General features: G+C 40.5%; 1 gene segment (V, D, J or C); it reads left to right on the top strand.

The window, feature by feature from the left end:
* Positions 1–1842: 1842 nt before the first annotated feature.
* Positions 1843–15416, top strand: part of LOC117012567 (T cell receptor gamma constant 1-like) — a 72359-nt gene continuing 58785 nt past the window's right edge. The window contains 2 exon segments of the C gene segment in view: positions 1843–1924; positions 12321–12380. Coding sequence covers positions 12338–12380 — 43 coding nt within the window.

The following is a 15416-nucleotide window of genomic DNA, read 5'->3' as shown; positions in this document are numbered from 1 at the left end:
GTGTAAAAACACATGAGCCACAGACAGCACCGCACAGCTTTCTGAGATACACAGGCTGGAAGAACATACATCGTACACATTAGACTGAGCGTCCATGGGGGAGCTGGAATGGAGAATGAAGGGGGAAAAGAATAAAATAAATAACAAATATATAAAACTAACATGACTGGCACAGATTCATGATGATAGTGTGACCTGCACTGAGAAATCTGACAGAAAAATACGAGAACTAAGGTTAAAAAACAAGAGCAAAAAAACAAAAATAAACAGAAAATAAATACCACAGAGATGCTCAGAGAGCGCTAAGTTCAGGATAGCCCATCGAAAGCTCTGAGGTGTAATTTTTGACCACCCATAACCCTTCAATCTCACAGAGAGGTTTCAACTAGTCAATGAAGATCAGGATAACCCAGAGAAATTTACTCATTTTCTTCAGTGGTTGTGGAAAATGCGACATTCTCCTTTCTCAGGGAGAAGCCATGCACACTGGCTGCCAGCTGACACGTGGCTGGCCCTGGCCGTTGTGCACTGGTCTTGGGGTTACCCTCCCCCTGGAGGCAGTGTCTTCTCCAAGATGATTGAGGCAAACCTGCAATGAGGATGCTCTGGGTTCAGGCACTGATACAACCCTCGGGGGCTCAGGGATGTGAAAATGAAAGCAGACAGGAGAATGTCGTTTTCAGCCAAACCATAAACTGCCACATCCTTCAGACAGACATGTTAGCTTGTTGTTGATAATCATTTTGATTTTTTTAAACCATGAAACATGAAAATACTTAAAAATTATAAAAAAAAAGAAAGGTGAAGCATAGTGGGGTGGTGCAGACATATGGTGAGTTCCAAACATCCCCCAAAGAATTTTACTTCGTATGATTCCTTAGATTTACTCAGGGTCGTCTCTTTCATTTCTAGACAGAACCAGAAACAATTACCTCTAAGAGTGAGCACAATTCAGCCTTTGAGATCTACTGTAGTTGTGAGCCCGTACCTGTGTGTGCATGCACGTGTGTATGTGCAGACATGTGTGTGCACATGGGCTCTCTCCAAATCTGTGTCCACATCCTTCATAGGGGGGGTTTTTGAGCATTGCCTTTACACTGGCCTGAAATAAGTTTGCTGGACTAAGGACCTCGTGTCATGTTCAGGCTGGTTAACAAAGCCAGGGGTTAGGCGTGCCTTCATAATATTTTTAGGAATTAATATTTTTTGTCCAGGAACCAACCCCAAATAGAATATTCATAGAGCAATATGAAGTCAAGAGGAAACAAGCAACATGAATTACTGTTTGGATGAAAATAAAAATGATTAGGTTCCATTTTTCATTCTGGTACATCTGTTATTTCACCGTCTGGAGTACCGGTTTAATTCAAATCACATTACTAGAACTGGAAAAGACCAAAAATACCACCCAATCCTTTCATTTGAGGCTATGTAAACGGGGACCCTGCAAAGAGGAGTCACTTACCTAAAGCTACAAAACACGTTAATAATACAGCTGGAAAAACAGATTTCCTGCCTTGCATTTCAGGGCCCTTTCATTCATTATGCTGAGTCTGCTGTTAATAGACATCACTTACAGAGAGGCTCCATACAAAGGAAAAGGACATGTATGACATACCTCCAACGGCCAGCAGAAGGCGCTAGAAGTTAATGTAAGCAGCTAAACACTGTACTTTTTAAACAGGAAGCACGGAATTGAAAACAAATAGGGAGTATTACAACATTACATTTTGCATTCAAATGCAACAGCCCAATGAGGGCAGAAATTAATCCCTGAATCACAAGCAGTCAAACAGGTCACTTAGGGCACAGGCTCTGGAGACTGGCTGACTGAGGGCAAATCCTTGGTGTGTTGTTTATTAGCTCGGCAACCTCAGCAGGACACTTAGCCTCCCTTAGCCTTTGTGTTATCTGCAACATGAGGGTGAGTAATGCCTACTTTATGTTTGCAAGGAAGGGATAAATATGTACAGTGTTGGACATTCAGTAAAGGGTATTTCTTATCATTTAATGGATCAGTGATTTCTGTTATGAACTGAAAAAAACTGGTCTTTTACAGAAGGAAATCACCTATTAACTCAAAAGTGCTAGAGGAAATTTTTACTACTTTCTGACGGCCACCCCTATTGAGTGAATGAATGCTTTTCAGGAGTATCTTGTGCTCTTTGCTTCCCGGAACATGATACTTATTCTTTAATTTCTCCAATTGTTCTGAAATTTTCTTCATAGCCCCTTACACTTTATATTTTAAAAAGAAATTGTATATATAGAGAATGGGTTTTTACATTTTTTAAATCTGGGTTTGAATCCAGGCTTTATTATCTAAATCTCAAGCGATCCTGAACCGGCGAAACTGTTTAAGATTCCAATTATCTCATCTGTGAGATATGATTGATTATAACTATTTTGAGTATCATAGAAGTCTAAAATTGTTCTTAGAATTATGGTACTTAGTTAAGAAATTATTTGATTATCAAAATGGCGGCATGAGGTGAGCCTCTGTAAACATTCCCTGGAATTTACAACTAATCGAACAACAATAACTCCACAAAGGACTCCCTGCACAACAGACAGGCAAAATGCAGAGGCCCACTATTGAATTCAACTAAAGGTGGGTGAATCGTGCGAGCAGGGGAGGAGGGAAAGGAGAAGTGTGGGGATGGAACAGCAGGGGCGCAGGACGCAGACCTAGCTCAGTGCTCCGAGCTCGCTGCATCCCAGAACTACCGCAGCGGCGGGAGAGGGAAGAACTTGGACTGCTAGGGCTCTGTTTATGGCCCACAGGGCTGAGGGGACAGCATATAACACGGCTGAACCCAATGTTCATGCAGAGACCTCGGAGCAAAGACTGAGGGAAGAAGGCTGAAAATGGTGGTTTAAGCCCTCACTGCCGAGCAGAGAACAGAAGCCTTAGGCACTGAGACTAGCCACCCCCTCCCTACCCTCCCAGAGCTCGCCCCGCCTCCACCTGCCCAGTGCTAGAAGTGGAACAGTAGCAGTGTCAGATCAAAAGAACAGAATATTTACAGTTCTGAGAACTGTGGTCCGCAGACACAGAATTGCCGCCCAACTAGTTCCAGCAAAGGGGAGGAGGCTGTGGAAGCAGGACCAGCTGCGGTGGTGGTGGTGGTGGTCACCGCCATTGCTCTGGGCCACCTCTCACAACCCACCCCGCCCCTCTCCCCATCTATCTGGGCAGATCCCTGAAGGAGTAAACAGAACTGCTGAAACACATGGGCTCTGAATCTGGTGCAGGCAGGAAGAACTTTGGAACTTCAGAAGCTCTCCACATCCACACACGGATGCAAGACCCTATGACCTAGGCGAACTGTTAACAGACGACAAGCCTGCCTTCCAGGGAATCCCCCCACTGTGTGAGAAGCTGGAATAGTGCAGAGAACACAGAACATTACAGTGTGAGAGAGACAAAAAGGTTGCAGTGGAGAGAAAATAAAACACTCTACCAACATGTACTGGAAAACAAAAGAAAGACCTCTTCCTATCAACCTGTTGCAGAACCCACTCCTGTACATGTCTAGGAAGAGAAATAATAAATCAGTAATTGCCATGAATAACCAAGGCAACAAGACAGCTCAGAAAGAAAATGAAAAGTCTCCAGAAAATGAACTTAAAGATATGGAAAAATATGACTTAAAAGACAGAGAATTCAAGATTGCAGTTCTGAAAAAACTCAATGAGATGCAAGAAAACACAGAAAGGCAGTTTAATGAACTCAGAAACACAATCAAAGAATAACATGAACATTTTACCAAAGAGATTGAAATTTTAAAAAAGAACCAAATGGAATTTCTGGAGATTAAGAACTCAGTAGAAGAAATGAAGAATGAAGAAGCCAGTTTAGGTAGTAAAGTTGACCAGATGGAGGAAAGAATCAGTGACATTGAAGATAGAAACCTGGAAATGACATGGATGGAAGAAGAAAGAGACTTGAGACTTAAAAGAAATGAAAGAACTCTACAAGAACTTTCTGACTCCATCAGAAAGAGCAATATAAGAATGGGCACACCAGAAGGGGAAGAAATGAAGAAGGGAACAGAGAGTATATTCAAACAAATAGTCGATGAGAACTTCCCAAACTTGTGGAAAGAACTGGATCCTCGAATCCAAGAAGCAAATAAATACCTAATTACTTCAACCCCAACAGACCTTCTCCAAGGCACATTGTATTGAAGCTGTCAAAAATCAATGACAAAGAAAGAATCCTCAAGGCATCCAGGAAAAAGAAGATGGTAACCTACAAAGGGAAGCCCATTAGATTATCATCAGATTTTTCAGCAGAAACTCTACAAGCCAGGAGGGAGTGGAACCAAACATTCAAACTATTGAAACAGAGAAATTATGAGCCAAAAATAATATACCCAGCAAAAGTATCCTTCAGATATGAAGGACGAATAAAGACCTTTGCAGACATACAGAAGCTGAGGGAATTTTCTAATACATGACCTGCACTACAAGAAATAATAAAGGACGCTATTCGACCACCATCAACAGGGACAACTTGTGACAATCAAACAATAAAAAGGGGGAGAATAAAGGCCTGAACCAGAACAGGAAATGAAGAAATAAGCATGCTGAAGAAAATGGAATATTGTAAATATCAAACTTTCTTTTACATAAACTTAATGGTAACAGCTCAAAAAAAAATCCAGAACTGAAATATATACTGTAATTAAAAAAGAAACAGAGGGAAAAATCATAGAATACCACCACACAGAAATAATAGACAATAACAAAAAGGCAAAGAAACAATGGAGACAGTTTTACAAGAAAACAAAAGACAGAATGATAGGAAATCCTCACATATCAATAATCACCCTAAATGTAAATGGACTGAACTCACCAATAAAAAGGCACAGAGTAGCAGATTGGATCAAAAACTAAACCCAACCATATGCTGTCTCCAAGAGACACATCTCAGCTACAAGGACAAGCATAGACTCAAAGTGAAAGGGTGGAAATTGACACTCCAAGCAAATGGTATCCAGAGAAAACTAGGTGTAGCCATAATGATATCAGATGAAACAAGCTTCAGGGTGAAAAAGGTAACAAGAGACAAAGATGGACATTTTATAATGGTACAGGGGACTATACAACAAGAAGACATAACAGTCATCAATATTTATACCCCCAGTCAGGGAGCACCGACATATACCAAGCAACTACTAGCAGAACTAAATGGAGAAATTGACCAAAACACAATTATACTAGGGGACTTAAATACATCATTGACAGCTATGGATAGATCATCCAAATAGAAAATAAATAACAAAATAGCAGCCCTAAATGACACATTAGATGAAATGGACATAATTGACATTTACAGAGCACTTTATCCTAAAACATCAGACTATACATTTTTTTCTAGTGTACATGGAACATTCTCAAGGATAGACCATATATTGGGGCATAAAACCAGCCTCAGTAAATTTAAGAAAATTGAAATCATACCAAGCATATTCTCTGATCACAAGGCTTTGAAATTGGATATCAACTACAAAAGGAAAGCAGGAAAAACCACAAATACTTGGAGATTAAACAACATACTTTTAAAGAACAACCGGGTCAGAGAAGAAATTAGAAGAGAGATCAAAAGATACATAGAAACAAAATGACAATGAAAATGCATCCTACCAAAATATTTTGGGATGCAGCGAAAGCAGTTTTAAGAGGGAAATTTATATCATTACAGGCCTATCTCAAGAAACAAGAAAATTCCCACATAAATCACCTCATGTTACACCTTAAAGAACTAGAAAAAGAAGAAGAAATGAAACCCAAGGTCAGCAGAAGAAAGGAAATAATAAAAATCAGAGCAGAACTAAATGAAATAGAGAACAAAAAGACAATAGAAAAAATTAATGTGACAAAGAGCTGGTTCTTTGAAAAGATTAATAAAATTGACAAACTCTTGGCTAGACTCACTAAGATAAAAAGAGAGAAGATACTAATAAACAAAATCAGAAATGAAAAAGGGGAAGTTATAACAGATGACACAGAAATACAAAGCATCATCAAAGAATACTATGAAGGACTATATGCCACCAAATTCAATAATCTAGAAGAAATGGACAAGTTCTTAGAAACATATAGCCTTCCTAGGCTAAACCATGAAGAAATGGAAAATTTAAACAGACCGGTCACCAGTAAGGAAATTGAATCAGTCATCAAAAACCTTCCCAAAAGCAAAAGTCTGGGACCAGGTGGCTTTACTAGTGAATTCTATCAAACCTTCAAAGAGCATCTAATACCAATCCTGCTCAAACTCTTCCAAAAAATTGAAGAAGAGACAGTACTCCCTAACTCATTTTATGAAGCCAACATTACCCTAATACCAAAACCTGGTAAGGACAACACAAAAAAAGAAAAATACAGACCAATATCTCTGATGAATACAGATGCAAAAATCCTAAACAAAATTCTAGCAAATCAAATACAACAATGCATTAAAAAGATCATTCATCACGACCAAGTGGGGTTCATCCCTGGGGCACAAGGATGGTTCAACATCCGCAAATCCATCAATGTGATACATCACATAAACAAAATAAAGGACAAAAATCATATGATTATATCAATTGATGCAGAAAAAGCATTTGACAAGATACAACATCCACTTATGATCAAAACACTTAATAAAATAGGTACAGAAGGAAAATACCTTAACATAACAAAGGCCATATATGACAAACCCTCAGCTAATCTCATAATTAACGGTGAAAAACTGAAGCCCTTTGCTCTATGTTCAGGACCACGACAGGGCTGTCCCCTATCACCTCTGCTTTTCAACATAGTGTTGGAATTCCTCTCCAGAGCAATCAGGCAAAAGAAAGAAATAAAAGCCATCCAAATTGGGAATGAAGAAGTTAAATTGTCACTCTTTGCAGATGACATGATGCTATATATAGAAAACCCTAAAGACTCCACCAAAAAGCTATTAGAAATAATCAACGAATACAGTAAAGTTGCTGGCTACAAAATCAACGTACAAAAGACCATTGCATTCCTATGGACTAACAATGAAATCTCAGAAAAAGAAATACAAAAAACAATTCCTTTTTCAATTGCAGCAAAAAGAATAAAATACCTAGGAATAAACTTAACCAAGGGTGTGAAAGACCTATATGCTGAAAACTATAAGACATTTTTCAAAGAAATTGAAGAAGACACAAGGAAATGGAAAGACATTCCGTGCTCATGGATTGGAAGAATCAACATAGTTAAAATGGCTATATTACCCAAAGCAATATACAGATTTAATGCAATCCCCATCAAAATCCCAGTAACATTTTTTAAAGAAATAGAACAAAAAATCAGCAGATTTGTTTGGAACAAAAAAAGACCCTGAATAGCCAAAGCAATCTTAAGAAAAAAGAAAAATGCTGGAGGTATCACATTCCTTGACTTTAGTTTGTACTTCAAGGCAACAATAATCAAAACAGCATGGTATTGGCAGAAAAACAGACACATAGACCAATGGAATAGAATTGAGAACACAGAAATAAAACCACATAAACATGGACAGATAATTTTTGACAAAGAAGCAGAAAACATACAATGGAGAAAAGACAGCCTCTTCAATAAATGGTGGTGGCAGAATTGGAAAGCCACGTGCAAAAGAAAGAAACTGGACTGCTATCTGTCACCATGTACCAAAATTAATTCAAAATGGATCAAAGACTTAAGCATAAGTCTTTGAAAAATAAACTGCATAGAAGAAAACATAGGTACTAAACTTATGGACTTTGGATTCAAAGAGCATTTCATGAATTTGACTCCATAGGCTAGGGAAGTAAAAGCTAAAATAAATGAATGGGACTATATCAAACTTAAAAGATTCTGCACAGCAAAAGAAACCATCGACAAATAAAGAGGCAACCAACTGAATGGGAGAAGATTTTTGCAAACAGTGCTTCCAATAAGGGGCTAATATCCAAAATATACAAGGAACACATGCAACTCAACAACAAAAAAACAAACAACCCAATTGAAAAGTGCGCAGAGGACCTGAAGAGACATTTCTACAAAGAGGACATACAAATAGCAAATAGACATATGAAAAAATGCTCAACATCACTAATCATCAGAGAAATGCAAATTAAAACCACAATGAGATATCACCTCACCCCAGTTAGAATGGCTATCATCAACAACACAAATAATAAGTGTTCGAGAAGCTGTGGAGAAAAAGGAACCCTCATACACTGTTGGTGGGAATGCAGACTGGTGCAGCCGTTATGGAAGGCAGTGTGGAGGTTCCTCAAAAAATTATGACTAGAATTACCATATGACCCAGCAATCCCTCTCCTGGGTATCTACCCAAAAAATCTGAAAACATCTACACATAAAGACACGTGTGCTCCAATGTTCATTGCAGCTCTATTTACGGTGGCTAAGACATGGAAACAACCAAAATGTCCTACGATAGATGAATGGATAAAGAAGTTGTGTTATATATACACAATGGAGTACTATTCGACATTAAGAAAAGATGAAATAGGACCATCTGTGACAACATGGATGGATCTTGAGAATATAATGCTAAGCGAAATAAGTCAGACAGAAAAAGCAGAGAATCGTATGATTTCAGTGATATGTGGTATATGAACCAAAAACAACAAAAGAACATGACAAACAAATGAGAAACAAAAACTCATAGACACAGACAATAGTTTAGTGGTTACCAGAGGGTAAGGGGGGTGGGGGAGTGGGAGATGAGGGTAAGGGGGATCAAATATATGGTGATGGAAGGAGAACTGACTCCGGGTGGTGAACACACAATGGGATTTATAGATGATGTAATACAGAATTGTACACCTGAAATCTATGTAGCTTTACTAACAGTTGTCACCCCAATAAACTTTAATTAAAAAAAAATGAATTATGGTACTTAAGACTAACTGAGATATTATTTATTAAAAAAACAAGTTGACATAATCCCTGGGGTAATGCTGCAGCTCAGCTCTTGGCAGGTGAACAAAGGAGTCATTGAGGCCAAAAAGGAACAACAACGGAGCCATGGATAGGGGGTTCATACCACTATATTCTCAATGGCGACCGGTCAGGACACAAGAAGCAAACATCTGCCGATACCCCAACCAGGGATCTTCCTGCACCACACTCTCGCTGAAGCCAGTTGAGACACAGGAAGTAGGATCCACGAGATCAGCACCATCCACACCATCCATGCTTGCTAATGTGGCCACGGCAGTTATATACAACACAATAGTGGCTAATGGCCAACTGGTTACAGCGGATGGCCAACTAATAACCAAGCATGAGACCCAGAGCCTGGAAACTGCTCTCCTGGCCCTTTCCCAACACCTGGCATGACTCATCCAGAGTAAACATTATATTTCCCATTTACAGTGGTTTTCCCAAGGACGCACATCCTACAAGTGGCAGTGCTTGGACTTGAGCTGTCATTCTGGCCTCACCAAGTGATAATATCCCTCAGAATGACACGGTCTCACGTCAAACTCTCCCAAGTGCCCCTTTTCGGCAGCTCCGCCCTGAGAAAGACCATCTGCCCTCAGAGCACTGTTTATCGGGTTACGTTGTTGGCTGCCCAGAAAGCTGGGCTCCCAGGCTGAGCCCCATGATTGGACCATTCACCAGGAAAGAAAATCTGGAAGGTCTGGCAGCCACGTGGAGTGACAGTTCCTGAAAGACCGCATGTACCTGGCAGCCACAGAGCCTGTGGGAAAACAGGCAAGAGGTGAAGCTTTGGTTGAGGTTTCCGGGCTGCGCTCACTTCCTGGGACATTGTGCCTGGCCCAGTCCGGCCACAGGATTTGCAGGAGATGCTGCCGCTTTCTGGGAAGCTGTAGGGAGGTATAGGGCAGAGCGGGGCTCAGGAAAAGGGGCTGGGCCCTTTGTCCACCTAGCCGGCCTTCCTCTCTTCCACTGTCAATTCCTGTTTCAGTGCAGTTTGATGAGTCATGTTTTGCATAAGAGTCACTGGTTCCCATTTGTGCCAGGGCAGACTGACTGCATGAATATTCTGTTCACCGACAGCTTCTTTTATTTCTTCTACACAAAGAATACACACTATATAATTCAGTTTTGCTGACATCCTTATGAGAATCTTCCAAAGCACACACGTGGGACGTTGTCCCCTGATTACATATGAAATGCCGACCGTTCCAGGCCTTTCTCCAAGTGCTCTTCATGCAGAGGTTTGTCTCCTCATGAAGTTTGTTACAAACACTATTGACCTGCTTCCTTGTGGTCACAAAAAAATGTAGAGAAGACAGACACCACACAGACGTCATGAAATCATAGGAAATTCGAATAATTCATGATAAATATATGAGTCCTCAATTGTTGCTTGGCAACATCTCACAGCCAGCTGAAATAGAAATATAAACAATAGTTTCTATGCTATAAACTTCTCCCCAAGGCAGCAATGTTTTTGACAGTTCTTCATCGTCACCATAATAATTCTCAATGTACATATATAATAAGACTAGATATACATATATACTATTGTATTATATATTATATATTATGTATTTTATATATTATTGTAAATGTATATTTATATGCTGTTACATAATTATTTATATTTTATATTTTATGTTTTATATAATGTATTACAGTATATATATTTCTAACTTTCTTTTTCTTTTTATATATTATCTATCATCTATCTATACTAATTGCACAATAATGCTATATAACAAACACCTCAAAACACAGTGGCTTAAAACAGCAACCACTGTAATTCTCACAAGTCCATGGGTCAGCTTGGCAGTTTTGTTGATCCCGCCAGGCTCAGCTGACCTCGGCTGGGCTTGGTCACATGTGGTCAAGTGATGGGTGGCTGGGGCTGGCTGGTCAAGCAGGCCTCGGCTCAAATGAATCGCCTCTGTTCCACGTGGTATCTCAGGCTCCAGCAGGCTAGCCTGGACTTGTTCTCAGGACAACAGTGAGGCTCAGTAGACTCAGAACTAGAACCCCAAAATTCCTTCCATATTCCAAAATGAGGACATAAACAGTACCTCTTGACTGAGGAGGTGTGAATTCACATTGCAAGGAGTGAGTTCTAGTTCTGAAAAATTTTCAGTAAGCACATTTGGCTCTGTGTCTCTTATTGAATGTGTTAAACTAAAAATTTTTAACTTCCATGGCTGAAAGCAAGGTTTTAGTGAGCCCAAAATGCTGGCCAAAAGACTAGTCTTGGGAAATGGAGTCTAAAACACCACCAGTTAGGTAGAAAAGACAACATGTCCGTCATCCAAAGTTTTGCAAGCATTTTTATATATCAAGTAGGAGGAAAAGGGAAAAAGGAGGTGGTGTGAAAGAATTTACATCAGCTATAAGCAAAGGGGTGGGGAGCTGAAGCAGGCCAGCTCTGGGATAGCAGAGTCCACATAAGGAAGTGTCCACTCGTGCATTAGCTGGGGCAGCAGTCCGGAAAGCCCATGTGTGAACAATTGTGGATTTGATTTACATTTCCCTGAATTTCAGATAAACAACAAATAATTTTTAGGTTAAGTATGTCCCAAATATTGCATAGTACCTTGCACTTTTTTCTTGTTAGTTTTTAGTAAATCTGGCAATCCTGTGTGAGGCGTCCATTTTTCCTTAACGATGAAGAGAAATCCTCAAACAAATTGATCTGCCACACACACACACACACACACACACACACACACACACACACACGGCCATTTACCTTTGACGAGAGACAAATGTAGACCAATATATATGATCCTAATTTCTTTCAGTAAAGCGGGTTCAGTGCTTATCAGCTTTGCTGTTGGCTGCCTCAAAGATTACTTACAGATGTGAAAATGAGGTGGTTCAGGGCAAGGAGAAAGACGTTGCATTGGCAGACAAGACCATGGCAGAAGCATTAACATTCACACTCAGAATTTCAGGGAAATCAGCCTGACTCAGGACTGCTCACTCCACTGGGGAAAGACAAGCTTCTCCTTCCCACTCCGTGTGCTCCGTGTTGGCACTGTGTCTGCTGGTGGTTCTGGGCTCTCAGGACTCCTGGTTTCTCTTCTGGAGAGGGCCTACTCTCAGCCTACCACGGAAGGACACTCAAGAATTGGGTTGGAACAGAGGCAGGGCCCCTCCCCTGGACTCCCCTAGCACCCTCCCACTCTGAGTAATTAGGTTGGTCTTCTTCTGAGAGGGATCCTCAGGTGCTTCCATGCCTGTAACATCTGTCAAAAAGCCCAGCTCTAAGTCACTGCCTCCTGTCCTAGGGGTCACTTTCTTTTTGAGTAGGATTTGAGTTTTGAGAGGGTATACTGCTCTTCTTATCACCTGGTCTCTTTCCTTCTAAGGCCCAGAAGAGGAAGACATGCTTCGGATTTCAGCCCTCTTTCTAGCTTTCCTGGCTCCTGGTAAGTATGTTGCATGACGCTCATGGGATTTTTCTTTCTTTTGGCAGTGGGAGGCCAGACTAAGGAATTACTATTACCTCTTCCTCATTATTTTTTGTTGTTCCCGTAGCAGCCACTCAGATATCTTCCAACTTGGAAAGGAGGCAGATATCAATCACCAGGCAGAGTGGGTCATTTGTTGTAATCCCTTGTGATATTGTTAATCAAAACATCAACTACGTCCACTGGTACCGATACCAGGAGGGGATGGCCCCACTCAGGCTTCTCTACTACGAGTTCTCCAGCTCACAGTTTGTGGTGGATCAGGGAGTCAGTTCAGAGAAGTACCATGTTTATGAAGGCACAGGGAGGAGCTGTAAGTTCGTCCTCCGAAATCTGGAAGAAAAGGATTCTGGTGTGTATTACTGTGCTGTCTGGATGAAGCACAGTGATTGAGACCTCTCTAAGCTGACTGAAAATTTTGCCTGTGACTGCCAAGAGCAGCCAGGCACACAGGTTAGGCCAGCCTTGCCCCACTTCCTGCCCAGCTTCACTGTACTCTGTACAAAGGAATCCTGTGCTCAACTCCAACCCCCATCTTAAATCCCACAGGCCTCCCCCTTCCCCCACCAGCCATAGGGGTTTCCTAACAAGGGAGCTTCCATCTCCTGGCCTTAGGCAAGCCATCTGGCTGACAGGATATTGTTTCAGCTTCCTAAGAGCTGGTGGAGTCTATTCAATCTGCCTCCTAGGACACACAAGGTCACCAGGAGTTGATCTGTTTGGGGAGACATTTAGGAGAGCAAAATGGGAAGGCTTGTAGTACTGAATCATTTATCCAATCATTATCCAGAGAAGATGGCTGGGGATGGAGCTTTTTCATTCCTCAGGAGTATGAGAAATGATGGAATGAAAACTCTGGGCTTCATGAAGCTCTCTAGATGTCACCTGATTTGTCTTTTGGACAAACTGGTGTTTTCCTCACCATAAGCAACCATGGTACAGTCCATACAGTAAAAGTGGAGGAAAGATGATTGTTGTATATGCCAACCACTGTATTCCACATGTACAGCTTCTTTCCACCCCTACCCCCAACACGCAGCCGAGTCCTAAACTCAAGTGTGTCTTATCAGATTATATTTTCTCAGTAATTAAAATTAAGGGAAACTGTGTGTGAACAATCAGATAATAGTATATATTTAAATTGAAACGTTATGTAGGAATAGGTTGTGGCTCCCATATTGAGCTGTGTTTAAAGGTATAAAATTAATCCAGATAAACAGGAAACTGAACGAGGGGTGAAGGATGGGGGGAGATGGGCTGTGTTGTTTGGAGGACCCACAACGACTCCCTAGGGAAATAGGTTTGCAACAATTTTAAATTTCGTGTTTTGAACCTCATTTGTTACTATTATAGAGAAATGCAATTGATTGCATATGTGTACTGCATCCAGCAATCTTGCCCAACTCTTATTAATTCTAACTTAATCGATTGATTCTTTTTTAATTTCTGTATATACAATCATAGAATCTATAAATAAAGGCAGTTTTGTTTCTACTTTATAATCCTTCTAACTTTTATTTATTTTCCTATCACTAATATATAGGCTAAGACATCCAGTACAATGTTTAATAAAAGTGAAGATAACTGGTAACCTTATCTGAGTCTCAGTCTCAGAGAGAAAGCTTTAAGTGTTTCACCCTGAATAGCTTTACCATTTCAAACCTGTCTCTCCATGTGTATGGTGCATCATCTTATTTGTTCTGATTTTATTTTATGTTTCTTAGTAGACTTGCATAATTTCCCCTTAAAATATTGTATATCTATATATATTTGTTGTTGTTGTTGTTGTTGGAACCAGCCCTAGTGTTGTAATAAATTTCTCAGGCCAAGAAGCAGCCACTCCTGCACAGGGTGCCAGGTCAGCAAACTGAACTTCCGTGTTCGTGTACGTGCTCAGCGTCACCAGAAACGCAGGGTATTCTGTCGGCCAATCCCCAAAGGCCACGCCGACTCTGGGCTCTATCCTTATTTCCTTGTTCCTTGAGCTTTCTAATAAAAGTCAGATCTGCAACCTCACCCACTCTTGCCCTGTTCTCACATTGCCTCTTCTAACGCCCTATAAAACTCAGCTTTGCCCCAAACCCCTGGGAAGAGTGCTCCACTGATGTGAGGCATGTAGGCCCCCAATCCGTGGAGTGTCTGTCTGCCTTTGAATAAAGGACCTCAAACTCATACTAAAGTGTTTTAGTTTTGTCACTTGACACTAAGTATCTTATGGATTTTGTTGTCATTGTACATGATGGAGAGAGAAGAGGAAAGACAGGCTTGGGAAGGTAAACCCAGGAGCTTCATCTGTATCTTTAATAGTTTCTTGCTTAAAGTGTAAAACAACTGAAGAAAACGTGGAAAATGTTAAAATAGGAAGCCTCCCCAACCCGATAAATCTTGGGCTTCCTCATCTTTTTAAAGGAATTCTCTGTGAGGAATGTCCAAGAAGCTTGACTTCCAGCATCTATTGACTGACAATACCAGTGTGTGGCTCATAGAGTTTTATCATTTTCAAGAGTTATAAAAATGAGGTTAATGTCTGTGAAAGGGCCCAGCCCAGTGCCTGACGTGTAGTGGGTCCCCTGGTTGTAGTTGTCGAATTTGAAATGGCAGGTCCACTCAATGTAAGGTGCACACACTAGAGAGAAGAAGGAGAGGGTGTTCTAATCCTGACTCAGCTGCTCATGGTCCTGGAATATTTATTGTCATGTGCGTTTTGGGGGCTGTTTTCTCATCTTTAACATGAGAAACTATAGGGCTTCCAGAACAAAGGGTCCCCCTTTCATCTTTAAGTTTTTGAGTTTCTGTGAATCTTTATCAAAGTGTCAATACGTAGTATACTACATATCACTTGGGTTTTAAAATGGGATTACTAATTATAATAAAAGAGAAATGATTTTTTACAAAAAATATTTATTCAATACATAGTGTTATAAAGATGTAAATTGGAGATTAGAAAGGAAAATTTTATCCACAGTCCTCTCATCAAATATATATTAATAGCTT

Source organism: Rhinolophus ferrumequinum, chromosome 20 (assembly GCF_004115265.2).
Source record: "Rhinolophus ferrumequinum isolate MPI-CBG mRhiFer1 chromosome 20, mRhiFer1_v1.p, whole genome shotgun sequence".
Lineage (NCBI taxonomy): Eukaryota > Metazoa > Chordata > Mammalia > Chiroptera > Rhinolophidae > Rhinolophus > Rhinolophus ferrumequinum.
The sequence above is the reverse complement of the archived record's forward strand: the minus strand, read 5'-3'. Positions and strand labels throughout refer to the sequence as shown.